Here is a 27,217-nt window from a genome sequence, read left to right as displayed (position 1 = left end):
CAGTTAAATTGGAGTTCTTATTCATAAGAAAACCTTTCCCTAGTCCCAGAGTTTGAAATTCCCTTTCGACCAATTTATTGAATATATCAATATAATGTCCCCTAGAATGATAAGGGTGAAAGACAGAATTAGGTTTGAATAATGAATGTTGTATAAATATACTTTCGTTGGTATTAGTAATGCCCTCATCCATAAGTGACATCAAGTCCACTAGTTGTGTCTGTTCACTTGTAGACAATTTCTGTACAATAGGATTGATGGTATCAGGGGTAGTTTGATAACCCCTTTGATCCGAAATAAAGTGTCTACTTAGAGTTAACTTGCGATTAAATTTCTGCAAATCAATGTAAAGATCAAAATTGTTAACTCTACGTGTAGGGGCAAATGAGAGGCCTTTGCCTAAGACATTCATTAATGTATGATCTATACGGGAATTAGATAAGTTAAAGATGCCCTTAGATCTCAATGTTGGGTCATCTGGGTAAGTTTGAGAGGGGAGTGTTGTTTTTCCTCCCTTTGTCCTGATTCCCCTGTGCCCTCTCCTGAATCCTGTCTTTTCCTTGTGATTTTTTGGGGGGCTCCCAATAGAGGCGGATGGTTGGAATCCCAAGTTGATATTGATTTTCTCATTTTTTCCAACCTGTTTAAAAAATCCTCATTCTCTATTCCCTCATTTGGATCCTTCAAAACTTCATATTTGTTTTGCAACGGTATGGCATGTGAGATATGTGCATGTTTCTCCCTAAAATTGGTATGTTTCTTAGGTGCATTAATATCTCTCCTATTTTGCGGAGTATGTGATTTATTGCTATACCTCCTGTTTTGTTTGGCATAAGGAGGGTTAGATTGTTGTGGTCTATATGTGTGATTCACCTGTGCGGAGTGATCTATAGTTTCATTCCTCTGGTATTTGGATGGCCGTCTAGTATGTTTCTCATGGGTGGGTCTCGCATAGAAATTAGGGTCCCTTGGTGTCCTTGGGATAGAAACATTAGTTTTTGGGTTAGTGTGTTGGGTTTGTAAGGGTCCTTTAGTCAGGTTAATGGCTGTGATATTAGATGGATTAGTGTCACGTATAACAGGGTCCCCGTCTGCAGTTATTTCCTTTACTGTATCCCAACATCGCTGAATGTTAAGTGCGTAGTCCCTCTTATCTCTAAGGAATTTTTTGTTTTTATTGATCAAAATCTGATTTTCTGATCTCCTTAGTTTGACATTCATTTCTTTAGTCAATTCGGGTAGTTTGTCAAGGCAGGGGATCTCCAAGATTTCATTCTTAGCTTGTGTTATTTTACCATCTATTTCAATGATTTCTTTCTTTCTCTCTAGAATTAACAACCGCATTAGCTCCAGTGAGCAATGGTCTTGGATCCTTTCCCATTCTTTGACAAACTCAGGACTATCCGTGTTATATGTGGAGGGTTTAAGGACTCTAAGTCCCCTTGGTATGCGACCCACCCTTATATACTCCTCTAATGTGGCCATTTCTAGCCATGACTTGGTTTCTTTTTCCAAAAGTTTATGTAATTCATTCATTAGGGAAGTTAAACATTGTGTTGCCACCTCTTCTATTGGTATATCTGAGAATATCTTACTAAACAGCTCTGGTTTGTTAAACCTGTTTTTAAGACAATCCAGAAATTGGCTGGTATTTGATTCAGCCATAATACGTCCGTATAGGGATGGTGACAAGGGTGGGGAAGACAGAGAGAGTGGAGGTTGAGGTAGGAGGGGAGAGGGAAAAAAGGAAAAAGAGGTAGGAACAATGGGAGGGGGAGGAAAGGGAATGGGTAGGAGGGGTGGGCGAAACATGTTAAAAAACTATTAAATACAGTACAATAATATAACAAGTAATGCACAAATAATACCAATTAAAACAAAAATATGTAAAAATTGGAAAAAATTAATAAAAGAGACTTAAAGTAGCTGCGTAAACTGGATGGGAAAAAGAATGTAGTGACTGGGTGACCCAACAAGTGAGTCACACAGATTACCAGTAATGAAAAGTTCAGTCCGCGCTCTGGCTCTTTAAGCTTGGATTGTTGATCCCTCTCAGTTCTCTTGCTGCTTCTGTGTTTATGAGGTGTCTCCCCCACCTCCAAATGTGGTCTCCACCGGAACCCCGATGGTGATACCAATATCAGCAAAACAAGAAAAAACACAAAAGCGCACCAAGATGAGAGATAGATATTGTATTAGCAACAAATAATAAAATTAGTAACTTACATATAAAATTTCTTTAATAATCCCCGATCTGGTGTCTATCACAGGAGTAGGGCATCAAATAGGAAATATGAAGGGTAATCTCAGTTCTAAGAGATCAGACCCGCGCGCTAGGGCTGTCTCTGTTTCCTCTCCTGTCCTCCACGTGTGGTAGCGTGGTGCAGAGTGTAGCACACATGTGCAGGAACCGGGGCCTTCAATAGGTGTCCTTAGGATGCCTGTCCGTTTTTGATAGCATAAAAACGATCGGAAAAAAGCAGGAACGGTACACTTGAGTGTGTACTGATGGTGGGTAATAAAACCGCCAGCCACAACAGTCGCGACGCGTTTCGTTTACCTAAGTAAACTTCTTCAGGCGATATCTGGGACACCTGTTTAGGGGTCCTTTATAGGTCTAGTTCTGTGCGTCATTGGTTGATACCAATGGCTGCACAGCCAATCAGGCTCATATGCTGATGGGGGCTGGCCACACAAGGAAGACCTCCCTGTTAGTGTATTTGATTCAGCAATGAACTACACCAATTAAGCACATATATAAGTGCAAATAAAAAGGCAAACAGACCCCAAAGGAGAGCCAAAGTCATGTGTCCCAGATAGTCAAGTGCAATAAAATATGCATAATAATAGCATAAAAAACAAAGTATATGTGCATACTAGATATCAACATTAATAACATTAAATGACATATAAATAACTTTTAAAATATGGGAAATAAAACAAATGGAAAGGTGGGTGGAGGGAGGGAAAGAATTGAAGAAAGGTAGAAAAAAGGTTTATAAAATGAATAAAAACCACTGTAATGATGAAATAGCTAAAAAAAACAGATAAAAAACAGATAAAAAAGTATAAGACCAATGTTTGTATCAAATTGCAGTATGCATGGTTTCACCTCAAAAAGGGGGTTAATTCCACATAGTCGTTCAAGCCCCCCGGGTACTTGGATTGGAGGGTAAAAATCCAGAATTGCTCCCTTTTTGCAATCTGGAGATCTATGTTACCAGCCCGTACATTAGTTGTTATATGTTCGATGCCCATATATTTAACCCCTATGGTGCTACACTGATGGACATCCTTAAAGTGTGTCAACAGGTGTGTTAATGGTTTATTAGATGCCAGTAGCTTGGGAATATTAGTGATATTTCTGAGGTGCTCCATCACTCTAATTTTGAGCTGACGTTTAGTACGGCCCACATACTGTAAACCACATCCACATTGCAGGATATAAATGATATAAGTGGTTACGCAATCGATGTAACTAGTAATTTCATATCTAATATCTGTCGCTTTAGATTTAAAGTAATCCTGAGTAAGCATTCGTGGACAGATTTTACACCTATTGCATCTGTGGTTACCTTTAATACCTAACATCTCCCTAAGATCTTTCTTTTTGTTTGAATCACTGCCTTTGAGGAGGCTAGGGGCCAAAATACTTTTTAGATTGTCGGATTTTGTGAACACAATCATTGGTCTTTCTGGTAAAGTTTTTGCCAAGATTGGATCCATCTGCAAAATGTACCAATATTTGTTCAAAAATATATTTTATCTTTCTATGAGAACTATTAAATTTTGTTACGAAATATGGTGCGTGTTTCTCATTCTTCCTTTTATTATTTTTATGATCTGTTTCACTGGAATCTGTAGTGGGCAATGTGATAAGAGAGCCATTATTCACTGGATTCTCCAATGGTTGAACTAGTGTCTTTCCTGTGGAGACACACTGTTGTTTACCATTGGGTTTACTATTCTTAGGTTGAATCAGTTTCTTCCTATTGATGTTTAATGCTCTTTTGTAGGCTCTATCTATAAGAGTCACATCATAGCCCTTTTGAAAGAAACGCTCAAAGAGTATTTGAGATTGTACCTTGAACGTTTCTATATCAGCACAGTTACGCCTAATGCGTAAAAACTGGCTGAATGGAATGTTATTAATGCATCTCCTTTCATGTCCACTTTCTGGGTGTAGAAAGGAGTTAACATTAGTGTTTTTAAAATGGGTTTTCGTATGTAACTTGTTGTCAAATATGTAAATTTCTAAGTCCAAGAAGATAATCTTACTTGGACTTATTTCACTGGTAAAAGTGAGATTGAACAAATTATCATTCAACCTTGCAACGAAGTTATCAAACGAGGTTTCATCACCGTCCCAGATAACAATCACATCATCGATGTATCTGCGCCACATGATCAACTGTGGCGCATACACATCGATGCCCCATATGTTGGTCGATTCCCACCATCCCATATACAGATTTGCGAAGGATGGTGCAAAACGTGTCCCCATTGCAGTGCCACACAATTGTAAATAAAACTCGTGTTCAACAAGAAAATAATTGTGTTTCAATATAAATTCAATTGAACTGTGAATAAACCTACGTTGGAGAAAAGGTAGAGTGCCGTGTAGTGCCAAAAAGTGATCAATAGCATCCAAACCCCCTTCATGTGGAATAGAAGTGTAGAGTGATTGAACATCAAGAGTGGCTAGATGATAAGAAGATTTCCATGTGAAATCTGAAAGAATAGTGAGAAGTGAAGTGGTGTCTAGTAAATGGGAAGGTAATAGTGGTACTAAAGGTTGAAGAAAAGAATCTACATAAGAAGAAAGATTAACAGTGAGGGAATTAATACCTGAAATAATGGGTCGCCCAGGTGGATTCGTGAGTGATTTGTGAATCTTGGGCAAATGGTACATTATAGGGATGGTGGGAGCCGAGCAGCATAAGAATTCAAACTCTTTTTTGTTAAGTACGCCTGATGTTAAGGCGGTTTCCAAATGTACATTTAGTTCTAGTTTGAATGCAGCTGTGGGGTCTCTGGGTAATTTACAATAGGACAGTGAATCAGACAGTAGTCTGACAGCTTCGCCGCAATAATCTACTCTGTCTTGGAGTACTATACCTCCACCCTTGTCTGCTTCACGTATAATTATATTAGGGTTTAATTGTAGCGTTTTTAGCGCATGTCTTTCCTGTGCAGTTAAATTGGAGTTCTTATTCATAAGAAAACCTTTCCCTAGTCCCAGAGTTTGAAATTCCCTTTCGACCAATTTATTGAATATATCAATATAATGTCCCCTAGAATGATAAGGGTGAAAGACAGAATTAGGTTTGAATAATGAATGTTGTATAAATATACTTTCGTTGGTATTAGTAATGCCCTCATCCATAAGTGACATCAAGTCCACTAGTTGTGTCTGTTCACTTGTAGACAATTTCTGTACAATAGGATTGATGGTATCAGGGGTAGTTTGATAACCCCTTTGATCCGAAATAAAGTGTCTACTTAGAGTTAACTTGCGATTAAATTTCTGCAAATCAATGTAAAGATCAAAATTGTTAACTCTACGTGTAGGGGCAAATGAGAGGCCTTTGCCTAAGACATTCATTAATGTATGATCTATACGGGAATTAGATAAGTTAAAGATGCCCTTAGATCTCAATGTTGGGTCATCTGGGTAAGTTTGAGAGGGGAGTGTTGTTTTTCCTCCCTTTGTCCTGAGAGGGATCAACAATCCAAGCTTAAAGAGCCAGAGCGCGGACTGAACTTTTCATCATTTTAACCCCCTCTTTCCCAGATACGGCGCCGTGCCGTCTAGCAAAAGTCCCTTTGAAGCTTTTGAAGCTCATTTTGGACTTCCAGCTTCCGGTAGCCCCCCCATCAATAAACCCTTTGAAGCAGGGAGGACATTTGTCATGTTCACTCCTGCAGGAAACCTTGGTGTGTAAGTGTGAGTTACCACGTTTACAAAAACATCCTCGTCCCTGCTCATTATCATAACAGGGGGGGAGGGGGGGTTGCAGTCTTTCAGAACTCAACCAAAATTTCATATTTACTGCAAATCACTTCCTAACTTGAGTTCAGTAATACATACAGGCAGGTGAGATATATTAATACATCCCGTCACACCTGACGCTCGCAGAGAGACCAAATATTACAGTGTAATCTGAAAATTAATAGAGATATTAATATCTGGCATTTCTTAGCGGTTACATACTGTATACAGTGTTTAGACCCCAAAAGATATGCTAAATCCCACGCATACAAATATGTAACTCTTAGCATGTTCAGTCAAGGACATCTCATAATATTTAATAAGGTCAACCATTCAGATATCCTGCATGGGGTAGCACCACCCTGGCCCCATCAATAAAATCTTTTGAAGCAGGCTTTTGGCTTCCATTGTAAGGGTGAATTGTTACACTTAACTATTCCTTGTGCCTGCCTCCCGCATAAACAATTAGGTAATTACCTTTTGCTCACTGGGGCCCAGACCTGAATCCTCTGGGTCCCTTTTGATATGCACTTTTGCACTTCCAGAGAGGAAGCTTGCATTACAAAGGGCAGGCAGAGGCAACATTTGGTTCTGGTATGCATTTCAAAACTGCACCAGAAAGGCACAAATATCAAAAATATATGTTCCTCTTATGACAACGTTATATTTTTTAATAGGGGTGTCCTTGGGGTTTTACGCTGAGGCGGCCCCCAAAAATCAGGGTGCTGGCGCCCTCCGTTCCCAAATTACCAGTTTTCAGGTAACTGTTTATTCAGCACTGCATATAAGATTAACCCCTTAAGTCCCAGTGGGTGGGTTATGCAGACACTGATCCAGCAACAATACATTTACACAGGAGAATAAGCATTTTCATGTTATAACAAGGGTTAAATCACATTTATGGGCCTCAGCCCAGTTAACCCCTTGTCTCCCTGGCGAGGTTAGAGGGGGCCAATTGGGGGGGGTAACCCCGTTAATCCCGGGCCAAACCCTCACGATCGTCACAGTGTAACACCCATTTTATTTATTTATTGTGTTTTATGTGTCCTTCTCCGGGATCTTCTTCTCTGGTGATCGCACCCTCTCCCACGCAGGATCCTGTGAGTCTTTACTTTATTGTTGGGTGCAGTTGTTCAGTCCCACCTTGTGGAGGAACTCGCCCCCCTCTTCCAACTCCCTCATGGAAACCGCTTTCTCATTCCTGACCACCAGTAGGCCGAATGGGAAGGTCCAGCGGTAACGGACCGCGTTGTCCTGTAAGATTTTTGTAATAGGCTGTAGCTTAGGGGAAAGATCCTGGAAGATCTGCATACGGGCTCCCTCAAACGCAATAGAGGGCTGATTCCTCAGCTTCATCATGACTTTTTCTCTAGTTTTGTAGTAATGTAGTCTGGTGATGGCGTCTCTGGGTTGTTCTGTCTGGTGGGAATTGGATCTGAGTGCTCTGTGGCACCGATCCATAATGAGTTCCTGCTTGGGGGTTTCAGGTAGGGTGTCTGCCAGCCATCTTGCTACAAAGTCCTCTAGCTCTGTCACTGATTCCGGTATCCCCCGTAGACTCACATTGTTCCGGCGTTCCCGGTTTTCTGCATCTTCTTGCCTTTCTTGGATTTCTGAGATTTTGGGTTTGCAGGGAAGTGGTCTTTCTCTCCGACCTTTTGACCGCTTTTACTGTTTGGTCTATTTTGGCCTCTGATTCATCCACTCTGGCCCCTAGGGCATTGACATCCCTCCATAACTCTTTATCTCCTGTAACAAGGTCTTTAAGTCGTTGTATAGCCGGGTGAAGTCGCACCGGCGTACTGGTAAGAATTCTTTGCTCCCTGCGCCTCCCTCCTCCTCCTCCTGTTCTGACTCAGAGCCATTACTTGAAGCCAGCACCATGTCAGGCTCGATTCTCGCGGCTCCGGCGCTGCTAAAAAAAAAAATATTTTCAGCAGAAAAGAAGAACCTTCAGCCCCCCAAAACTCATCCTCCTTCCAAGCCCCTCAATTCTGCCATCTCTGCCTGACCTTCATCCCTCCGTTTAGCTGGGGGGTGGCGGGTGCGCTTCGTTGATCTCTTCTTGGTCCTGCTGGAGCTCCCTGGGGATAGGTGTTCATGAGGCTGGGGCCTGCTCCGGGCTCCTCCCAGGTGCTGGAAGGCCCTGCTACCAGTGGGTGTGCAGCTCATTGGTCTGAAAGGGGAACCACCTCCTCCCCTGCTGGAATTTCCCTCCCCTCTCGACCCCTCTCCCCTCTCCCCCAGCAGCAGCAGACACAGCAAAACGTGGAGCTGCAGCTGGAACATCAATCACTCCACGGTGCCGGCCAGTCTGCAGCGCATTTGATGTCACTTCGCTGGGGCGTGCTCCTCCCCTGGCCTCTTTGGAGCCATTTCTCTTCAGCCGCCATACCTCCACAGGCCCCGAACGCACCATGATGTTGGCCGCCAGCTAGGGAGACCAGACTTTCAAAAGTAAAAACCGGGACACATCAAAAAAAGTATTTATAACACAAATTACATCACTTAAAAATAAATATTATGATATTTGTCTATAGCATCCCCATTTATGCTGTATTATTAATATCTCTGTCTCTCTCTCTCTGTCTCTCTCTGTCTCTGTCTCTGTGTGTGTGTGTGTGTGTGTGTGTGTGTGTGTGTGTGTGTGTGTGTGTGTGTGTGTGTGTGTGTGTGTGTGTGTGTCTCTCGCTCTGTGTGTGTGTCTCTCTCTCTGTGTGTGTGTCTCTCTCTCTGTGTGTGTGTGTCTCTCTCTCTGTGTGTGTGTGTCTCTCTCTCTGTGTGTGTGTGTCTCTCTCTCTGTGTGTGTGTGTCTCTCTCTCTGTGTGTGTGTGTCTCTCTCTCTGTGTGTGTGTCTCTCTCTGTCTCTCTTCTCCGCCCTATTGCACCGTTCACTCTATACAATAGTATTACCACATTCCCGGAGTGCTGGAATCCCATCTGTTCTCAACTACCCTATTTCCTCGATTATAAGACGCACCCTTGATTTAATAAAAACATTTGAGGAAAAAAAAACACTAAATTAAATGTGCAGAATAAATATTTTTACTAGCAGACATTTATCCATACAATTACATATCACTTTATTCTTCAGTATCACATTCAGAGTTAGAGTTTGAGTCTAAAGATTCTTCTGAATCACTTTGGGAGTTGTTGAGGTCAGTGTTTTCCCACAGAAGATCGTCCTCTGTACCATCAAGTGAATTTGTGATGCAGCACTTCTTAAATGAGTGCTCTACTATTGTTTTTGGTATTTTCTTCCAAGCAGCAGACACCCATTCTGCAAGTTTTGATGCAGATGCCCTCTTAATTTTACCAGAAGGTGTCAAAGGAAGGTTTCAGATACCAACCATGCTACCAGTGGTCTGCGGTTGTGCTTCCCGTGATGAGCAGAAGATCCGACGAGGGGGCGTAGCAGGTGCGTGGCCATGACGTCACGCGGCTGGTTCACCTTCAGCCGCTGTGACACAGCCAATGCTCGGCCGCTGCTCCAAATGACAAAAATCTTGTTTTTTGGCCAAGGCGGTCGCACATCATGCCGACTGGAGCCTGCCCCATAAAAGACTGTACCGTGTGTGCGGCGCGCACGCCGTGGCCACTGGGGACCTACAGTAGCCTAACGTAACTTTTCCACAAGGCAGCCATAAAACGGAAAAATATAATACGGTTGTAACCAATGGAAGGTGTATCCCCCGTACTCTTATTCTGCAGAGCTGGGGTATCACAGAGTTTTAAGTACTCTGGAAATAATCAAGTGCAGGATCAGGGTCAGGTCAGGGTTGTTTCGGTACCAAGGGTAGTTGATAAGGTCAGCCAGAAATTGTGGGTTAAAGTTTGTACATTTTTGAGCGAGTAGAACTTTAGGGCTTGACGAGTTGTTTGATTTTTCCTTACACAATAAGCTATTGCATGGCCACTTACAATGTCAGGTAGGAGATACCAGAGTACTGTATTGGATTCTGTTTGGACAAGAGGATAGTATACAATCTTTCAAGAATGGTTGCCAGATTTTAGGTTTGTCCGTGTGGGTTGGGAAATTAGTTGGATTAAATTTAGTGACTGGAATTGTGCGCAGATGTTGTTGTTTTTAGGATCAAGCCAATTGAGTTTCAAATCCCCAAGAACTAACAGCTCACTTATCCCATTCAGAGAAGACATTGGGCCAAAAAAGAGGGATATCAGTCAGGCATTGTAGTTGGGATTTAAGGGGGCGGTAGATACCAGCAATAATAATGGGCTTAGAGAAGGGGAGACACATTTTACCAACTAGCCTTTCAATAGATGGGCTTGAGGGGCAATTTACAAGTGTAAATTGTAAGTAGTCTTCAATATAAAATAACACCCCTCCTCCTTTCTTTGACCTAGCTTTCTTAAAAATGGAGTATCCCTGAATGGAAACATCGAGGGTTTTAAGAGTTTGGCATGTTTTGGTGAGAATTATGGCTTTACGCTTATGTACGAGGCACCATGCCCTTAGTTCACCCAGTTTGGGCAGCAGGCTTTGAATATTTATATGGGTGTACAGAGCCCTTTTGTCAATTGAAAGGGCCATTATCAAGGGTTTGGGACTGAGGTGAAAAGGGGGGCCTGGGTTGAGTTCAATGTGCCCTGATAAAGAGATTAACAGTATAAATATACATCAGAAATTAGTAGCACCAAATGATAAATTATAATAAATCACAAATTAATATATAAATAATACAAATAGAAAAAATAAAAAAGATAAAGCAATAACAGGGAATGAAATAGTAATACTAATCCACTCCTATATGAATGTCAAATCCAATGTGAACGCCTGAATGGGTGTGGGGCAGCTTTCAGCGGGAGAACCAATTCCACAGAAATCTAAGACAAAAAAAGAGAGAGCGCACAGCCCATAGCGTAAAAAATATTTAATAAAAATAATGAGGAGATGGAAACAAGCTCACTCACAAACAAAAAAGAATAACAGGCATGTGTGTATATGTATGTATGTATGTATGTATATATGTGTGTATATATATATTGTGACAGAAACCAGGGGATGGTAATAAATTCCGTATATAGGGCTCCCAGGATACTAGACAGTTTCTATCCTGTTTGGCCTGGGAGTGCAGCCTTATAATACATACACTCCATCCCACAGTTTGGCAAGCGCTGGAACTGAGGGATGAGAGATCCAGACCAGAGTTTGTCTGCTGCCTGATTTCTGTCACCTGTCATGCTAATTAGGAATCAGGTATGAAAGACTGATTTCCTGTTTGCTCTGGGCTCCCCACAAGAGCCAGGAGGCTGGAAGGCTGCTGAACTACAGATGGGAGAAGCCTCTTCCCCAAACAGGTTCAATCTTTCTGTTCATTTGTGTAAGACTGCAAAAGTACTGTGTTTTGATGTTGGAAGTGGAAAAGCCACTTCCAACCCTGAGTCAGGGATATCTAAGTTAAGTTATCGCTCAGGTGAGCAGCTTTTGTTTTGATCTGTTTTCTGTTGTATGCACTGTGGCAGTCTCAGTGCCTGGGACTGAATAAACCAGGCATAGCCTGTTTAAAGGAACAGTACGTGACGCCTCATCATTTAACCTACCCTAAAAGACCGTGTTCTAAACAGTCCCGGACAAACGACGGAGCCCCGGAGTAAGCCGTTTGTCACATATGGTGGAGAATGCGGGCAGAGCACTAGGGGGTCTGCGGGTTGAAGAACTTTGAAAAAAAAAAAAAAAAGTTTTTTTCATCCTCTGCAAACAAGATGGAAGACGTGGTTGGTGCGCTGGTACGCAATGTCGCTGCCCAGAAAGACGTGAATGAAACCCAGCAACAGCTGTTAATAGCCCAGCAAGAAACTAATGCAAACCAGCAGCAGACGAATGCAGCCCAGCAACAGCTGCTAATAGCCCAGCAAGAGATTAATGCCAACCAGCAACAGGCGAATGCCAACCAGCAACAGGCGAATGCAAACCAGCAACAGACGAATGAAGCCCTGCAAAACGCGAATGCAAACCAGCAAGAGACAAACCGCTTGCTGAGAGAGGAGCAACAGCGGTTCGCTCAGGGCTTACAGCAGGAACTCGAGATCCTAAGGGGGACTATCAGTAACCTTCCACTGGCAGCGGCAGCCCCAGTACCGAAAATGACCAGGGCAAGCCACTACCTTCAGAAGATGGGACCCTCGGATGATGTGGAAGCCTATCTTCTCACGTTTGAACGCACGGCACAGAGAGAGGGATGGCCAGAAGCTGAGTGGGCTGGTCTAATCGCACCCTTCCTAAGCGGCGAACCCCAGAAGGCTTACTTTGATCTAGAGCCAGCCGAAGCTAACGTCTATGCAAAATTGAAGTTCGAGATCCTCGCCCGCCTCGGCGTAACCACGGCTGTTCTCGCCCAAAGGTTTCACGCATGGTCCTTCACGATGGATAAAGCCACCCGAAGCCAGATGTATGACCTCATCCACCTCGCCCGGAAGTGGCTACAACCCGAGATCAACTCAGCCAGCCACATCGTGGAACGGTTGGTCATGGACCAGTTCTTGAGGAAACTTCCCTCTGCCTTACGCCGTTGGGTCAGTCGGAGTGACCCCCACAATGCGGATGAGCTTGTGGCCCTCGTAGAAAGGTACAATGCAGCAGAAGAGCACCCGCAACCCACAGTCGTGGAGCAACCCCACTACCCGAGGTTCCAGGACTCTTCCAGAGACGGTAAAAGGGTACCGGGGTTAAGGGGCGCTGAAGAGCGGCGACCACCTTCACGCAGCACCAGCAACAGTGGTTCGCACACTAAGGGCAATAGCCAACATGGGGAGCCGGGAAAAGGCTCTAAGTGGGACACAGACTATGTACCTAAATGTGTAAATTGTCATGAGAGGGGCCACACAGCAAAAATCTGCCCACTAAATGATGAGCCCATGCAATGCAACAGCGTGGAACCTTATTCGCTGTTGTCCCAATGTATGGGCCCTAGCCCAGAGGACCCCTTGAATAACCATCTGTGGGCATTTGTAAAGGTTAATGGTAAGAGGGTTCGGGCACTTCTTGACTCTGGGAGCATGGTCACACTAGTGTCCGAATACCTCTTGCCCATTAAGAAGAAACAGGAAAACAGTTCACAAAGAGTGGCAATTTGTTGTATACATGGGGATAATCATGAATATTCCACTGTTGATGTTTTTTTTGAAACAGAGTTTGGTTCTTTAGATTTCAAGGTGGGTATTGTACCCAAACTGGCACATGATGTGTTAATAGGGACCGACTTTCCCCATTTTCTAAAAATGTGGTCCCCCGATCAGAATAGCGCCCAGAGTTCAATAGCGGACCATAACGAAGTATTAGAAGAAACAAATCCTTTCCCTTTTTCAGAAATGGAGGTTGACGAGGGCCCAAATAAGAAGGGGGAAAAGGAGGAGTGCTGTAAAATTCCCTTCCCCATCACTACTTTGGTAGGGAATACCCCAAATCAAGATGTTGAGCAGACACTTACCACCCCAGAACCGGATAAGACCCTCGCTGACCTAGAGGTCAGTCCTGGGAGTTTTAAGAAGGCCCAGTGGGAGGACCCCACATTAGCGGTAGCAAGGGGAAATATACGGGACCTGAATAGTACTCTTGGCCAACCAGATAGGTCACTTGCTTACCCCTACTTCGAGGTAGAGAACGACCTAGTATATCGGGTTGATAAAAGGAAATCAGTTACAACTAAACAATTGTTGGTACCACGGACATTCCGTAACGTAGTATTACACCTCGCACATAGTCATCCATTGGGGGGACACCTAGGGGTGGAAAAGACAAAAGAAAAGGTTCTCCGAAGCTTCTATTGGCCTGGGGTTCTGGCAGAAATTACGAATTATTGTTCCTCATGCCCAGAATGTCAGATCACCGCCCCGTTCAAGGCGTACCGCAGCCCATTGGTACCCCTTCCCATAATAGAGGTACCATTTGACCGGATTGCTATGGATCTAGTAGGACCCCTAATAAAGTCTGCTAGGGGACATCAGCATATATTGGTAATATTAGATTATGCCACCCGATATCCGGAGGCAGTTCCCCTACGTAGCACCTCTGCTAAAAACATAGCAAAAGAGTTAGTAGTTCTGTTTTCCCGGGTCGGGATTCCTAAAGAGATTCTATCTGACCAGGGAACACCATTTATGTCCCAAGTAACGAAAGAGCTATGTAAACTCCTAAAAATCAAGCATCTCAGAACCTCAGTCTATCATCCACAAACAGATGGTTTAGTGGAAAGGTTCAATAAAACCTTAAAGAGCATGTTACGGCGGGCGGTTGATAAAGATGGGAAAAACTGGGATTGTTTGTTACCGTACCTGTTATTTGCCATTAGGGAAGTTCCCCAATCATCCACTGGCTTCTCCCCGTTTGAACTATTGTATGGCCGACACCCAAGGGGCTTACTGGATATAGCCAAAGAGACTTGGGAACACGAGGTTACCCCTTACAGAAGTGTAATAGAGCATGTTGCCCAGATGCAGGACCGCATTGCTGCAGTCCTACCCATAGTGAGGGAACACATGGAGAAAGCTCAAGAAGCACAGAGGAATACATATAATAAGGGTGCTAGGGTCAGAATTTTTTCTCCAGGTGATAGGGTACTAGTTCTGGTTCCCACCGTGGAGAGTAAATTCCTTGCTAAATGGCATGGGCCATATGAGGTCTTGGAAAGAGTGGGAGAAGTAAATTATAAGGTAAGACAGCCAGGTAGGAGGAAACCTGAGCAAATTTACCATATAAACCTACTCAAGCCCTGGAAAGATAGAGAAGTCTTGTTAACCCTAGTACCCCCAGGTCCGTCAGAGAATCAAGAAACTGACCCAGAGGTTAGCATAGCTGAAACCCTGTCTGTTCATCAGAAACGAGAGGTTCAGAATTTAGTGAAAAGAAACAAAGAAATCTTCTCTATACGGCCAGGTAGAACTAGCGTAATTGAACATGACCTAGTCTCTGAACCGGGGGTCCGAGTTAACCTTAAACCGTACCGAATCCCAGAGGCCAAAAGAAAGGCTATAAGTTTAGAGGTTAAAAAAATGCTAAAACTAGGTGTAATTGAGGAATCCCAAAGTGGGTGGAACAGCCCTATAGTCTTAGTCCCAAAGCCAGATGGTACAACAAGGTTTTGTAATGACTACCGGAAACTAAACGCGGTGTCAAAATTTGATACTTATCCTATGCCCAGGGTAGATGAACTTGTAGAGAGACTGGGCAAAGCCCGATATCTCACAACCCTAGACCTAACAAAAGGGTACTGGCAGGTTCCCCTCACAGAAAGGGCAAAAGAAAAGACAGCCTTCTCAACCCCAGACGGCCTCTTTCAGTATAAGGTGTTGCCTTTTGGCTTACATGGAGCTCCCGCCACATTCCAAAGAATGATGGATAAAATTTTAAAACCACATGCTCGGTATGCTGCCGCCTACCTGGATGATGTGGTAATCCATAGTGAAGATTGGCAATCCCACCTTCCAAAGGTCCAAGCTGTGCTTGACGCAGTCCGGTCTGCTGGACTAACTGCTAACCCCGCTAAATGCACTATTGGTCTGGAGGAGGCCAAGTATCTGGGATATTCTATTGGCAGAGGTTTACTCAAACCCCAAACACTCAAAGTGGAGGCGATACAAAATTGGCCAAGGCCAGTTACAAAAAAACAAGTAAGGACCTTTTTGGGGTTAATTGGGTACTATAGAAGATTTATTCCCAATTTTGCAACTAAGGCAACCCCACTAACTGACCTCACAAAAGCAAGAGGACCGCTAATGGTAAAGTGGTCCCCCGAAACCGAACAGGCCTTTAGAAGCCTGAAAGAAGCTCTCTGTGCCCAACCAGTGTTGGTCACACCTGACTTCTCCAAAGAGTTCGTAGTCCAAACCGACGCATCTGAGGTAGGGCTGGGGGCGGTACTCTCCCAGGAGTCTCAAGGTGAGGAGCACCCCATCCTTTATTTAAGTAGGAAACTAAATCCCCAGGAGAAAAATTACTCCATAGTAGAGAAAGAGTGTCTCGCAATAAAGTGGGCTGTAGAGACGCTCAAATACTACCTGTTGGGGAGAAAATTCCGGTTGGTCACAGATCATGCACCCCTTACCTGGATGTGTCAAAACAGGGAAAAGAATGCTAGAGTGACCAGGTGGTTCCTAAGCCTACAACCCTTTAAATTTTCTGTGGAACACAGGTCAGGGCACAAACATGGCAATGCTGACGGGTTGTCAAGGATGCACTCCCTAATATCCATGGTCGCTCATCCCTCGAGGTCTGAGCTGGGGGGGAGGATATGTGACAGAAACCAGGGGATGGTAATAAATTCCGTATATAGGGCTCCCAGGATACTAGACAGTTTCTATCCTGTTTGGCCTGGGAGTGCAGCCTTATAATACATACACTCCATCCCACAGTTTGGCAAGCGCTGGAACTGAGGGATGAGAGATCCAGACCAGAGTTTGTCTGCTGCCTGATTTCTGTCACCTGTTATGCTAATTAGGAATCAGGTATGAAAGACTGATTTCCTGTTTGCTCTGGGCTCCCCACAAGAGCCAGGAGGCTGGAAGGCTGCTGAACTACAGAGGGGAGAAGCCTCTTCCCCAAACAGGTTCAATCTTTCTGTTCATTTGTGTAAGACTGCAAAAGTACTGTGTTTTGATGTTGGAAGTGGAAAAGCCACTTCCAACCCTGAGTCAGGGATATCTAAGTTAAGTTATCGCTCAGGTGAGCAGCTTTTGTTTTGATCTGTTTTCTGTTGTATGCACTGTGGCAGTCTCAGTGCCTGGGACTGAATAAACCAGGCATAGCCTGTTTAAAGGAACAGTACGTGACGCCTCATCATTTAACCTACCCTAAAAGACCGTGTTCTAAACAGTCCCGGACAAACGACGGAGCCCCGGAGTAAGCCGTTTGTCACAATATATATATATATTGTATATCACCACCACGGGAACAGCACGGCAAGATCTCCTACAGCATCAGATGTATCAGACGCTGCCAGCTCGTTTTCCAATGCTTCAGACCTCATGGATGGTATTAAAACTGATAATTGCAGAAGTCCTAGGTAATCAGTCCCTCCAGACCAGATCGGCTATCATCCGCGCCAACTCTGGGGCTGTGTGCAGCAGGGCTGGAAGCTTGCCACTCCTTCCGACCCTTGATGATGACGTAATGTCGGCGCTACTGTCCTGACGTGTTTCGTCAGACACTCTGACTTTTTTATATGGTTGTACAGAGCCCTTTTTGTCAATTGAAAGGGCCATTATCAATGGTATGGGACTGAGGTGAAAAGGGGGGGCCTGGGTTGAATTCAATGTGCCCTGCTAAAGAGATTAACAGTATAAATACTATATACCTGTTAATAATTGTTTGCAGGCTGTAAAGTTGTGATATTTGCCATTAGACTGAGTGGTGCTGGGTGTACTGGTTTTCAGCTCGCTTCACCAACATTCAGTAGAGAAAGAAATGCTTGAGGCCACAATAAATGGCAGAATTGGGGTAAGTAGCAGGTTCATTTTCAGAATGGGTAACCAAGGACTTTTTTTTTTTAAGTTATGGTGGTGAAAAAGGCAACAAAAAACCTCCACCGTTGGCATATAGCCAATAAAGAATATAACTTGTGAGCACATTCACATGTCTTAGACAGGTCTGCAACCCTGCCTTTCAACCATTATCACCTAACATACAGTGCTCCCACTGCAGCAAGGGAGTCTGGGAAATGAAATGCAAATGAGCACACGTGTCAACTTTTGCCTGGAATATCCATTCACATGGCACCCATTTTAAGCAGATGTATTGCCGTTCACACAGCTTTTAAGCACAGCATGGGACTAGCAAAGCAAGTACAAACCACTCACAGACATGTTTCAACCTTGATGGGTATCCTCAGTGTGAGGTTGGTTTATGCTTGCTTTGAAATATTTCTAGGCTGGGTAAATTATATGTGCATTGCTTGTAGACAGGATAAATACTATCAACAGCAGATATATCTGAAGCCACATATGGAGTTCATATACTCACTTTCCCGGGTCCTCAGAGGGAGACTGCTTAAATGGAACCTGGGGTCGTACAGATGCAGCGGCCATTATTCGAACAAATCACACGGTGTATACCTCTGAATACCCATGTGATGGTGCGCGATCTCTTCCAACCGTACCGCGTTAAGATGTGAGTGCATAAAATGGCATTTTAGTGTTCTGTCTTTTAAACACCTGAAATTGACACAGTGGCACAGTACTGTACACATTACAATTCATTCATTTCATTGCATTTAATTGCCCACAATCCATGAAATTCAAACAAAGCAACCACGATAAACACGTGTGCCTGGGGTGATTGGCCGCGTTATTGCCGCGTGGAGTACAGCAGCGCACACGAAAACGGCGCCGTGATTTGTTAAAATAATGGCCGCTGCATCTGTAGGTGGTCTGTAGTGTCCTTGCCCCGTATGCAGTATAAAGTGGTCATCACTATAACACCGTGGTCCTAGCTAGCAAAAGATCTCACGCGATGTGATCTGTGAGATATGTTTCTAACTGTGACTGGGCAATTTGGAATTCCTGTATCATCTTCAGAAAGGTAGAAAGTAAAAACTTTACTTTAGAAGAGGTGCAGCTTGCTTGTGATACTGGGTCTATGATAGTCCTGCCAACAATAATGTAGAAGGGGGCAGTATGGCCAGGCTTAGGAGGACCTCTCTCTCTAACATGCTATGTTTGAATCCGCAGAGGGCCGTCCATGATTATTATTGAGGTTTCAACATTGGGAGCAACAAAAACTTCAACATGTGTTCAGCACTCGGTGATAACCTTCATCACTCAGGGTTAATAATTAAGTACAAACCGGTTACTTCTCCCCTCAGGAATCAGTATAAAGTATGTCTATGTAGTGATATCACAAGAAGAGATTCCACTTCCAGCTTTACATGATGGATTTTCCTATTCTTGTTTGCAGGTTTCCCAGTGATTGTACCAGAGAGGTTAGAGATTAAGTCAGAGAGAGAAGAGCTGAACACTGAGGATCATCTAACCACAATGAAGAGTGAAATGGTTACATTTCCGGTCGATGGTGAGTACCTCCTCATGCTTTTATGTAGATTAAGGTTATCTAGTACCAGGTAGTTTGGTCACCTTTCGGGAATATTCAGGGTTAATTACCTCTCATTGGAAGTCCTTAGATATGCTGGGTGTTCTGGAACAAGCCACATGCAGCAGAAGTAGAGGAGCAATATGTCTCTCTCTCTCAAATAAGTATAAAGGTTGGAAATGCAGAGTTATGGGTCTCTGACCATCAATGGATGGGATGTAGTGGATTTGGGAAAACTCGCAAATTTGCATGGGATTTTGTGCATTTGGGAAGACTCCACGACCCAGGCTTACTGACACTCTACTACGCTGCTCTCTCCATTCCACGACCATTGGCTTACGGACTTTACTTTTCTATGCTGGAGTTGGCACGTACGGTACCCATTCTATTTTTGTTTCCAGGACCACCTGCGCTACTTCCACACACTGGCCGTGCCCCCGTTTACTGCTAGTTGTGTGGTATTACTCCTTTCCACCTCAGTCCCGGGGTCTCGTCTGGCTTGTGGGCTGGCCGAGCGTTACATGTTGCTGGGGAGAACAGGATAGGCTTCTGGGGTACATCATGGGTCTCTATCTCTGACAGTACAGCGCCTCCATCTGCTGCAGGCTCCAGATGTATGAAGGCACTCTCCTGCAAAAGAACTACTCCACTCCCCCCAGAAAGATTGCACACTAGGCTGGAGTATATTAAACTGGAACTTCTTCATTCTCTTGCTTCCTCACAGTATAACATAGGCTTCTGCCCAATACAGCTCACACACAGGTGTTCAACCTCTGGATGGTCCCTGGACCTACACTCCAGACCAAGGGCATCTGAGGCAGTCCTTACTCTTCCCTAGTCCTCTAGTAGAATCAGGGGAATGGTTTCACACACTCTCCCCCGAGGGGAAGAGGAACAGAAGGTGCCAATGCACAGACACTGCTGTGTGTTAGCAGCTTCTCTCAAGCGGGGAGAGGCACTGCTAAATGTAGTAGTGCAGCCCCTTAAGTACAAGGGAAGAAGGTACCAGGTCTGAACCCAGGGTTGGGCAGAACACATGCCTAGTCCCACATCCTCCTCTGTCACTCAAGGGAGCTGCTTCTGTGGGGAAAACCCAGGATTGGTCTTGTCATTGCTTGCACTGTTACAAGGACGTGTCTGACAGGGAGGGCAGACTGGTAGCCAAAACCAGGCATGGGTACACTTTTTTTTTATATAGGAATTTGCGAAGTTTAGCTAAGTGTCTGTACTGAAACAAATAAATAGACGGGGTCATGTTAAAAAGGCTAAGGGGCCTATTCACTAAGCGATGGCTTTAAGAGCGCAAAGTGCTCAGCCCCTAACACATACAGTATAGTAATGGGCAAAATTACTATTATCCACATATGGATAATAATGCATTTGCCCATTTCAAATACAATAATCACAATAAATAAAATAAATACATAATGCACTCAACCTTGCCCGGCTGCCACAATGAAGGCCGTCCTCATCCTCACCCCGTCCCTGCTCTCTGGTGCTGAAAAACATACACAAGAATAAAAAGAGCCAATTTAATGTTCCCTAACCCCTTAATCACCTAAGCGGTTATTAACCGCTATAGTAATTAAGGGGTTAAACCAGCCTCCCCCACTACCCACCCGGGAGGCCTACCCACCCACCCTTGAGGACAATACCCCCTTCCCCACCCCCACTACCCACAATAAAAACAATACACAGAATAGCCCCACAATAAACATTCATATTTAAAGCTGCAGTTCAGTCAATATCCTGCATGTGTGGTTTTTTTAATAAATCATTTCTGTAGTAAGAAAAAATACATTTAGCATTTTCTGTTTTTAAAAAAACAACTTTGAAAGACCAATTTGCTTGTATTCTATTTTAACAAGCATTTGCTAAGGCACTGCCCCTTCATGTCCTGTCACAAGCCCTGGCACACCCCTTTGTCAGCCCTGCCCTCCCTCTAGCACATGTCAGTGCAGGAGTGCTCATGAATATTCATGAACTTCCACTGACGGACTGAAGCAGAATATAAACAGATCCCTTCACTAATTATGTCACCAAATTTCACCGATCAATACATGGAGAACGAATTGACCTGCAGCTATACAGTTCTTTAGGTAATTAGAGATTGCCCACATGAAATTATTGAAGTACAAAAATAAATTAAAAAAAAGACTGAACTGCAGCTTTAATAAACATTAAGACATAACCCACCCACCCACTGTACCCCCATAAAAACATTATTTATTATTTTACATACAGGATTCATACCCCAGACATACAGTAGTCCCCGGTGGTCTCGACGGGTGTTCGCAGGCCCACAGTGCACCAGAGGGGGGTGCCCACAGGGTCTGGGGGTCTCAGGGTGTCCCCGCCAGGCGCCATGGGCCTCCAGGTGCTCCCTGTGGGTCACCATGGGCCCCACATGGGGTCAACGGGTGGGCCCGTGGGTGTCTGGGGGCCCCCGGTTCTTCCCTGCAGGTGTCCCCCGTAGGTGGGTCCGCAGGTGGTACCCGTGGGCGTCCGTGAGTCCAAAGGTGGTCTCCAGAGGTCCCCGCAGATCTAAGGAACCATCCCTGTATGTAAAAAAAATAAACATGTCATATACATTTAAATAAATTAATACCCCCCCCCCACCCTACCACCAAACACATACAGTACAGTAATGGGCAAAATAACGATTATCCACATATGGATAATAAATTATTTGTCCATTATTAAACACATTAAAGGTATAAATAAATTTAAAAAAATACAGTACAGTAATGGGCAAAATAACTATTATCCATATATGGATAATAAATTATTTGTCCATTATTAAACACATTAAAGGTATAAATAAATTTAAAAAAATACAGTTCTACGTATCACAGCAATATGAATGCCGTCCGACAGCCACCAACGTCCCTGTCCTCCTCCGTTGCCAGAAAAATACATTGCAAATACATTCTAATGTCATTTAACCCCTTAATCACTGTAGCGGTTAATAACCTGCAAAAATAATTAAGTGGTTAACCCACACTGCCCGATACCCACGCACGAGGCCTAACCACCCTCCCCAGGCAAGTGCCCCCACCCTTCACCCTTTTATTTGTACATTGGCTTCATCATGTGTGTGTATGTGTGTGTGAGTGTGTGTGTGTTAGTGTGTGTGTGTATGTATATATCTCAAATAAAAAGATCACTTGTGAGCACATTCACATGTCTTAGGCAGGTCTGCAACCCTGCCTTTCACCATTATCCCCAGCATACAGTGCTTCCATTGCAGCAAGGGATTCTGGGAAATTACATGCAAATGAGCACACAATGTATCACCTTTTATCCGAAAAACCATTGTTACATGGAGCCCATATAAGCTAATGCTCGCTGTTAACACAGCTTTAAAGCACAGCATGGGAATCAGATGCAAAGCCAGAGAAACCATTCACAGACATGTTTCAACCTTAATGGCTATCATCAGTGTTGAGTTGGTTGTACTGCTGGCTTTGCATTTTCAAGGCTGTAGGGTTTACCATCACGTTTTAAGTTATGATGGGTGAAAAAAATATTGCTATGTGCAATACGTCGGAGGTTTCTTGTTGCCTTTTTCATCCACCATAGCTTAAAACGTGGTATGTATGTATGTATGTATGTATATTTAGCTCATGATTAGCCAATATACAAATAAATGGTTAAGGATTACCAAAACATAAACAAATAAAATCAGCACATCTGAATATCAAATCACATTGCATCTCAAAAAAAAAAAAAAAAAAATCAAAACAGCACATTGCATCTCAAAATATTGCAAAACAAAATAAATCTCATCACCCAAGAAAGCACAGCACCTAGCCAAATAAGTATATACCAAATGCCAATCAAACAATTGAATTGTACAGTGTGTACATGATGCATAATGCATCATGTAACACAATGCCAAATCAATGTTCAAAATAAAAGAAACAATTATAAACAAGATACAATGCAATCTGATAATGTATATTAGACAGGGGGGACTCCATTTTGATATTATAACCATTTTGTACTAACGCCGCCATCTTGTTGTTTACTGAATTTTAACCTAGTTAATATTGGCTGATTTCCTAGACTATGGTCAGATCAGAGCCCCTTAATAAAAGCAGGAAGTCTAGCCACATATGCAAGATTAACATGTGTGCTATCTCAGCAATTAAAGCAAAAATATGTGGCTAAAATCTCTTGACCTCTAAGAACTAGGGTTCTTTTTTAACTGATTATGTACGCAGGAGTATATATAACCTTATTCCTTTCTGTATACATAGGGGAATTGAAGATTCCCTGCTAGATACTCCAGCAGCAGGCGTCACTTCCTCCTATATAGTGAGTATAATACCATCTCTACCATTGTTACAAGTCCATCCAGCGCCATCTCTTTTTCCACTATGGTATTGAGTTGGGTTAGGTTCATCTCTACCTTGATCACACCGTCGATCGGCTAAATCTGGCTACTGAGGCCCCATACGGTCATGGTCTCTCCGCCGACTTCAGCGGTAGATGCTGCAGATGACGGTCGTAGAAGGATCAATAGACAATGGTCACCTGAGACTCGGTGTCCAATAGAGCCGAAGCATAATTTTTTTATATTAGTACTCAGATCAGTGCTGTGGGGCCAATTCGACTGGAGAGGTCAGCTGGGAGCTCCTTCTCAGGACTGGCAGGTGCCGCACTCCTCCGGTCGTCGGGCGACTGAACCTCTGTGTGAGTAACGAAAGTCAAGGACACTGACTCTTAGTAGTTACCTTCTGATGGCAGTTTCTCCTTATACATGCCTCTCCCCCGTACTCATAGCAGTGATGGTACATTCGAGTCCTGGACTGAAAAGAACCAGGCTTCGGTATGCTTGAGCAGGCGTTGGGAGAGCCTGTCGGGGCAATTCTGGAGTACTTTCCCGCCAACTGCCCCCTTCGCGGAGCTGGCCATGTCTGCCCATGGCTTAGGGCACGGGTGGGGAACCTTTTTTCTGCCAAGGGCCATTTGGATATTTATAACATCGTTCGCGGGCCATACAGACAGGCAGGCACACGGCAGGCATGTAGGCACACAGAACCCCACCCACCTACCTCTGGTAGTTGCTGCTGCTGCTGGGGGGATCGTGTAGGGCGGATGCTGAGGTAAGTGCGAGGGGGAACTGCTGGAGAAGCATGGGGGAAGTGCGGGGGGAGTGCGGGGAAGTACGGTGGCTGCTGAGGCTAGTACGGTGGCTGCTGGGGATCGCGTAGGGCTGCTGGCGCCTCACACCACCTCCTCCCGATCGGGCGCGCGGCGGCCATTTTAAAAAAAATTTTACGCGACCCCGGTTATAGCAGTTGCCTTAGCAGGGCCAGACCAAATGATTTCAAGGGCCTTATACAGCCCTCGGGCCTGACGTTCCCCACCCCTGGCTTAGGGCCTGGAGCCTGGGTGGGGGTATGGAACCGCAGGATAACCTCTTGATCTTACACTTGATCCATTAAGTCTTCAAAGTTAGGAGGATTCTCCGTAGAAATGGTGCAGCTGATCCTAGGAGAAATCGGGTGTGTAGGCAACGCTCCCGCAGAAAATGTTTGGTTCGGAAGTCATCTAGATCAGACACTCAAATGCCTTCTTTGAGATCAGGGTCCAATGTGCCAATTAAAGCCGTCGAAGGAACGCCGATAATTCTTCCCCTCATCTTGTTTGAGGGTGTGGAACTGGGCCAGTAAAGCAATGGCATTGTCCTTAGTGCCGTAAGCTTTAGTTAAGGCCAGGATTAGGGCTTGGGCATTGGCCTCCGCATGACACTCACGGTACAACCAAACTATAGTGGCGGCCAGAGGCCGCAGGCATGCCACGATCCACTGCCTCTTGACTGCATCAGAGCAGGACCATTCTGGCAACACTTGTACCGCATGGTCTCTCCACTCCTCAAACTCTTCTTCTCCCAACAGCGTAGGCCACACTCCAGAGAAAGCCTTTAGCTTGAGGTTGTGGTGGGCTTGTGATGACTGCGCAAGTTTGTCAGCCAGTAGCTGTGTTGACTCTCCGAACGCAGGTTCTCCCTCAGAGCCAGATCGTCTGCTTCGCCGGGACTTTATGCTAGCCTCACTCTTGCAGGGGCCTCCTGGGGAAGGGGGAAGGTCAGTTCCTACGTCCAAGTTAGGGACTGGCCCTGGGCTAGGGTCCTCCATTTTGACTATCAGTGCGAGGTAGATAATAGGACACCCACTGGGTAGGGCTTGTGACCCACCCTCCTCGCTTAAATCACAATGGGCATTAACTAGGACCATGCTCCAGGTAGAAGTGGGGTCCCACTTTTGGCTATGGGGCTGAGCTGTGGCTAACCCTGGCAAACCCCACAGAGCTAGGCACACGTATGAATGGATATTGGCCAGGACATGGCCGACGGCCACACGTGGCAGGGAGGTACCTGGAACTCCATGGCCCAATGGTGGACCTCCTGTCTTGACGGTACAAATATGGTATTACTTTTGGTTTCATTTTGGTTCCGGGCACCTGAGGTCTGAATCTGAGCAGCGCCTCCAAATGTAACACCCCTTCCCTACCCCTAAGGCAAAATGCAGGTGTTATGTGCTACAGTGCTATCTGTTGGCTTACAGGGGACTAAGCCTCCGCATATGGGGAATCTTGGGTGAATGAGTGCAGCACCTCCACTCGCGAGAATCCCAGCGTTGGCAGGATAGCTCCTTATGGGAACCGGTATACCTATGCTGTATACCCAGAAATCAAACTCACACAGGTTATGCAATACATCTTTACTGTGATCCCACAGTATAGCAACAGACACCAATGTGCAACACAGCAATGCAATACAAACACAATAACAACAGTGCAATAATAGTCCTGGGTTAGCTAACCCCAATAGTACCTAGGGTGCTTGGGCACCTGTAACCCAGTGTCCCGCAAGCAATCCCTCCCACTGGATGTTAGGGCAGCACTACCTTCTCCCCTTGCATTGGTGCACAGTACCTTCCTGGCTTAAGGTCCAGCCAGGCCATGCTTCCCAGCGAGAGCAAGAACAGCAAAAGGGTCTGTAAATGTATTCTCTACTCAAACGTTAGTAGGGATCGTCCCCTTCAACTCGGAAGATCCTCCCGGGAGGCCAAAACCCCTCTAAGGTGCTGGACAGGAAAAGTCAAACTTTCAGGAAAGAAGTAAACGAGTCAGACACGAATGCTCTTTATCAATTACTTCACTCTGTTTTTTATTAGTTACAATCAGGTTTATATAGCCGAGCGAGGGTGTATACGTGCAAAAGATTACTCCCCATATTTTGACATTACGTTATTTATCTGAAAAGTTACAATACTTTGTCCTTGACCAAAGCCATATATTCTTGCTTGAAATGCTGAGATAGCACACATGTTGGACTTGCATACGTGGCTTGGACTTCCTGCTTTTATTGAGGAACTCTTTATCTGACCATGTTCTGGGAGTTCAGCCAACATAATTGGGTTAAAAGGCAGTAAACAACAAAATGGCGACATTAGTATAAAATGGCTATATCAGACAAAATGGAGTCCCCCCTTGAAATATACATTATCAATTCCCTCCTATTGTCATAAAATTACAACCCTTGTTATGCAGTGTTGTCGTATTGAATTTGGACATTATCATATTCCACTAGCGGAATCAGGACATTCGGCGTTACAGATCTAGCATTATATGTCAAAGTAGCAGGACCGGGAATGGGGGTAGTAATGTTCAGTGAAGCATACATGTGACTAGACGATTTAGTGGAAGGCATAATCATTCTACATAATGAGGAACACAGTAATCTGCAACATGAAAAAATAGCAACTAATACTACAAACATGCAAACAATGAATATTTATCCCATAATAATTTTCTTTTCCAACTCTCCAATCCATGAACCTAACCCAAATGTCCAATCAAACTGATTAACTCTTTCTGTAATGCCTGCAACAATACTTCTAATATTGGAGATATGATTTTGGACAGAGTTGGAGTGATCGGATAGATTGAAACAACACATTCCATCAAAATCCTGACAACCATGTTCATGTTTAAGCAGAAGATAATCAATTGCTGCACAGGTTTGTAAAATGGCTTCATGTGTACCTTGCAAATCTAACATTAATTCTTCTAGAGCTTGAGAGGTGTGATTTAACCCTTTTGATACAGCACATGCTAGTTTCCGTACATGTTTTGCTGAATATGCGGCTAATGCAGGCACTCCGACAAATGAC

General features: G+C 44.3%; 1 protein-coding gene across 6 annotated transcripts in view; it reads left to right on the top strand.

Moving 5' to 3' along the window:
* The window catches only part of LOC142488333 (uncharacterized), an 86,248-nt gene that overhangs the window by 32,126 nt on the left and 26,905 nt on the right, over positions 1–27,217 (top strand). For 5 of the 6 annotated variants that reach the window (XM_075588716.1, XM_075588713.1, XM_075588714.1 and 2 more), the window contains one exon: positions 18,900–19,013. The exons of the other annotated variant lie outside the window; for it this stretch is intronic. In XM_075588716.1, coding sequence (XP_075444831.1) covers positions 18,900–19,013 — 114 coding nt within the window. The remainder of the gene's footprint in view (positions 1–18,899; positions 19,014–27,217) is intronic. 6 annotated transcript variants of the gene reach the window in all.

Source organism: Ascaphus truei, chromosome 2, assembly GCF_040206685.1.
Source record: "Ascaphus truei isolate aAscTru1 chromosome 2, aAscTru1.hap1, whole genome shotgun sequence".
Lineage (NCBI taxonomy): Eukaryota > Metazoa > Chordata > Amphibia > Anura > Ascaphidae > Ascaphus > Ascaphus truei.
Note: the sequence above shows the minus strand (reverse complement) of the source record. Positions and strands in the feature narration are given on the sequence as shown.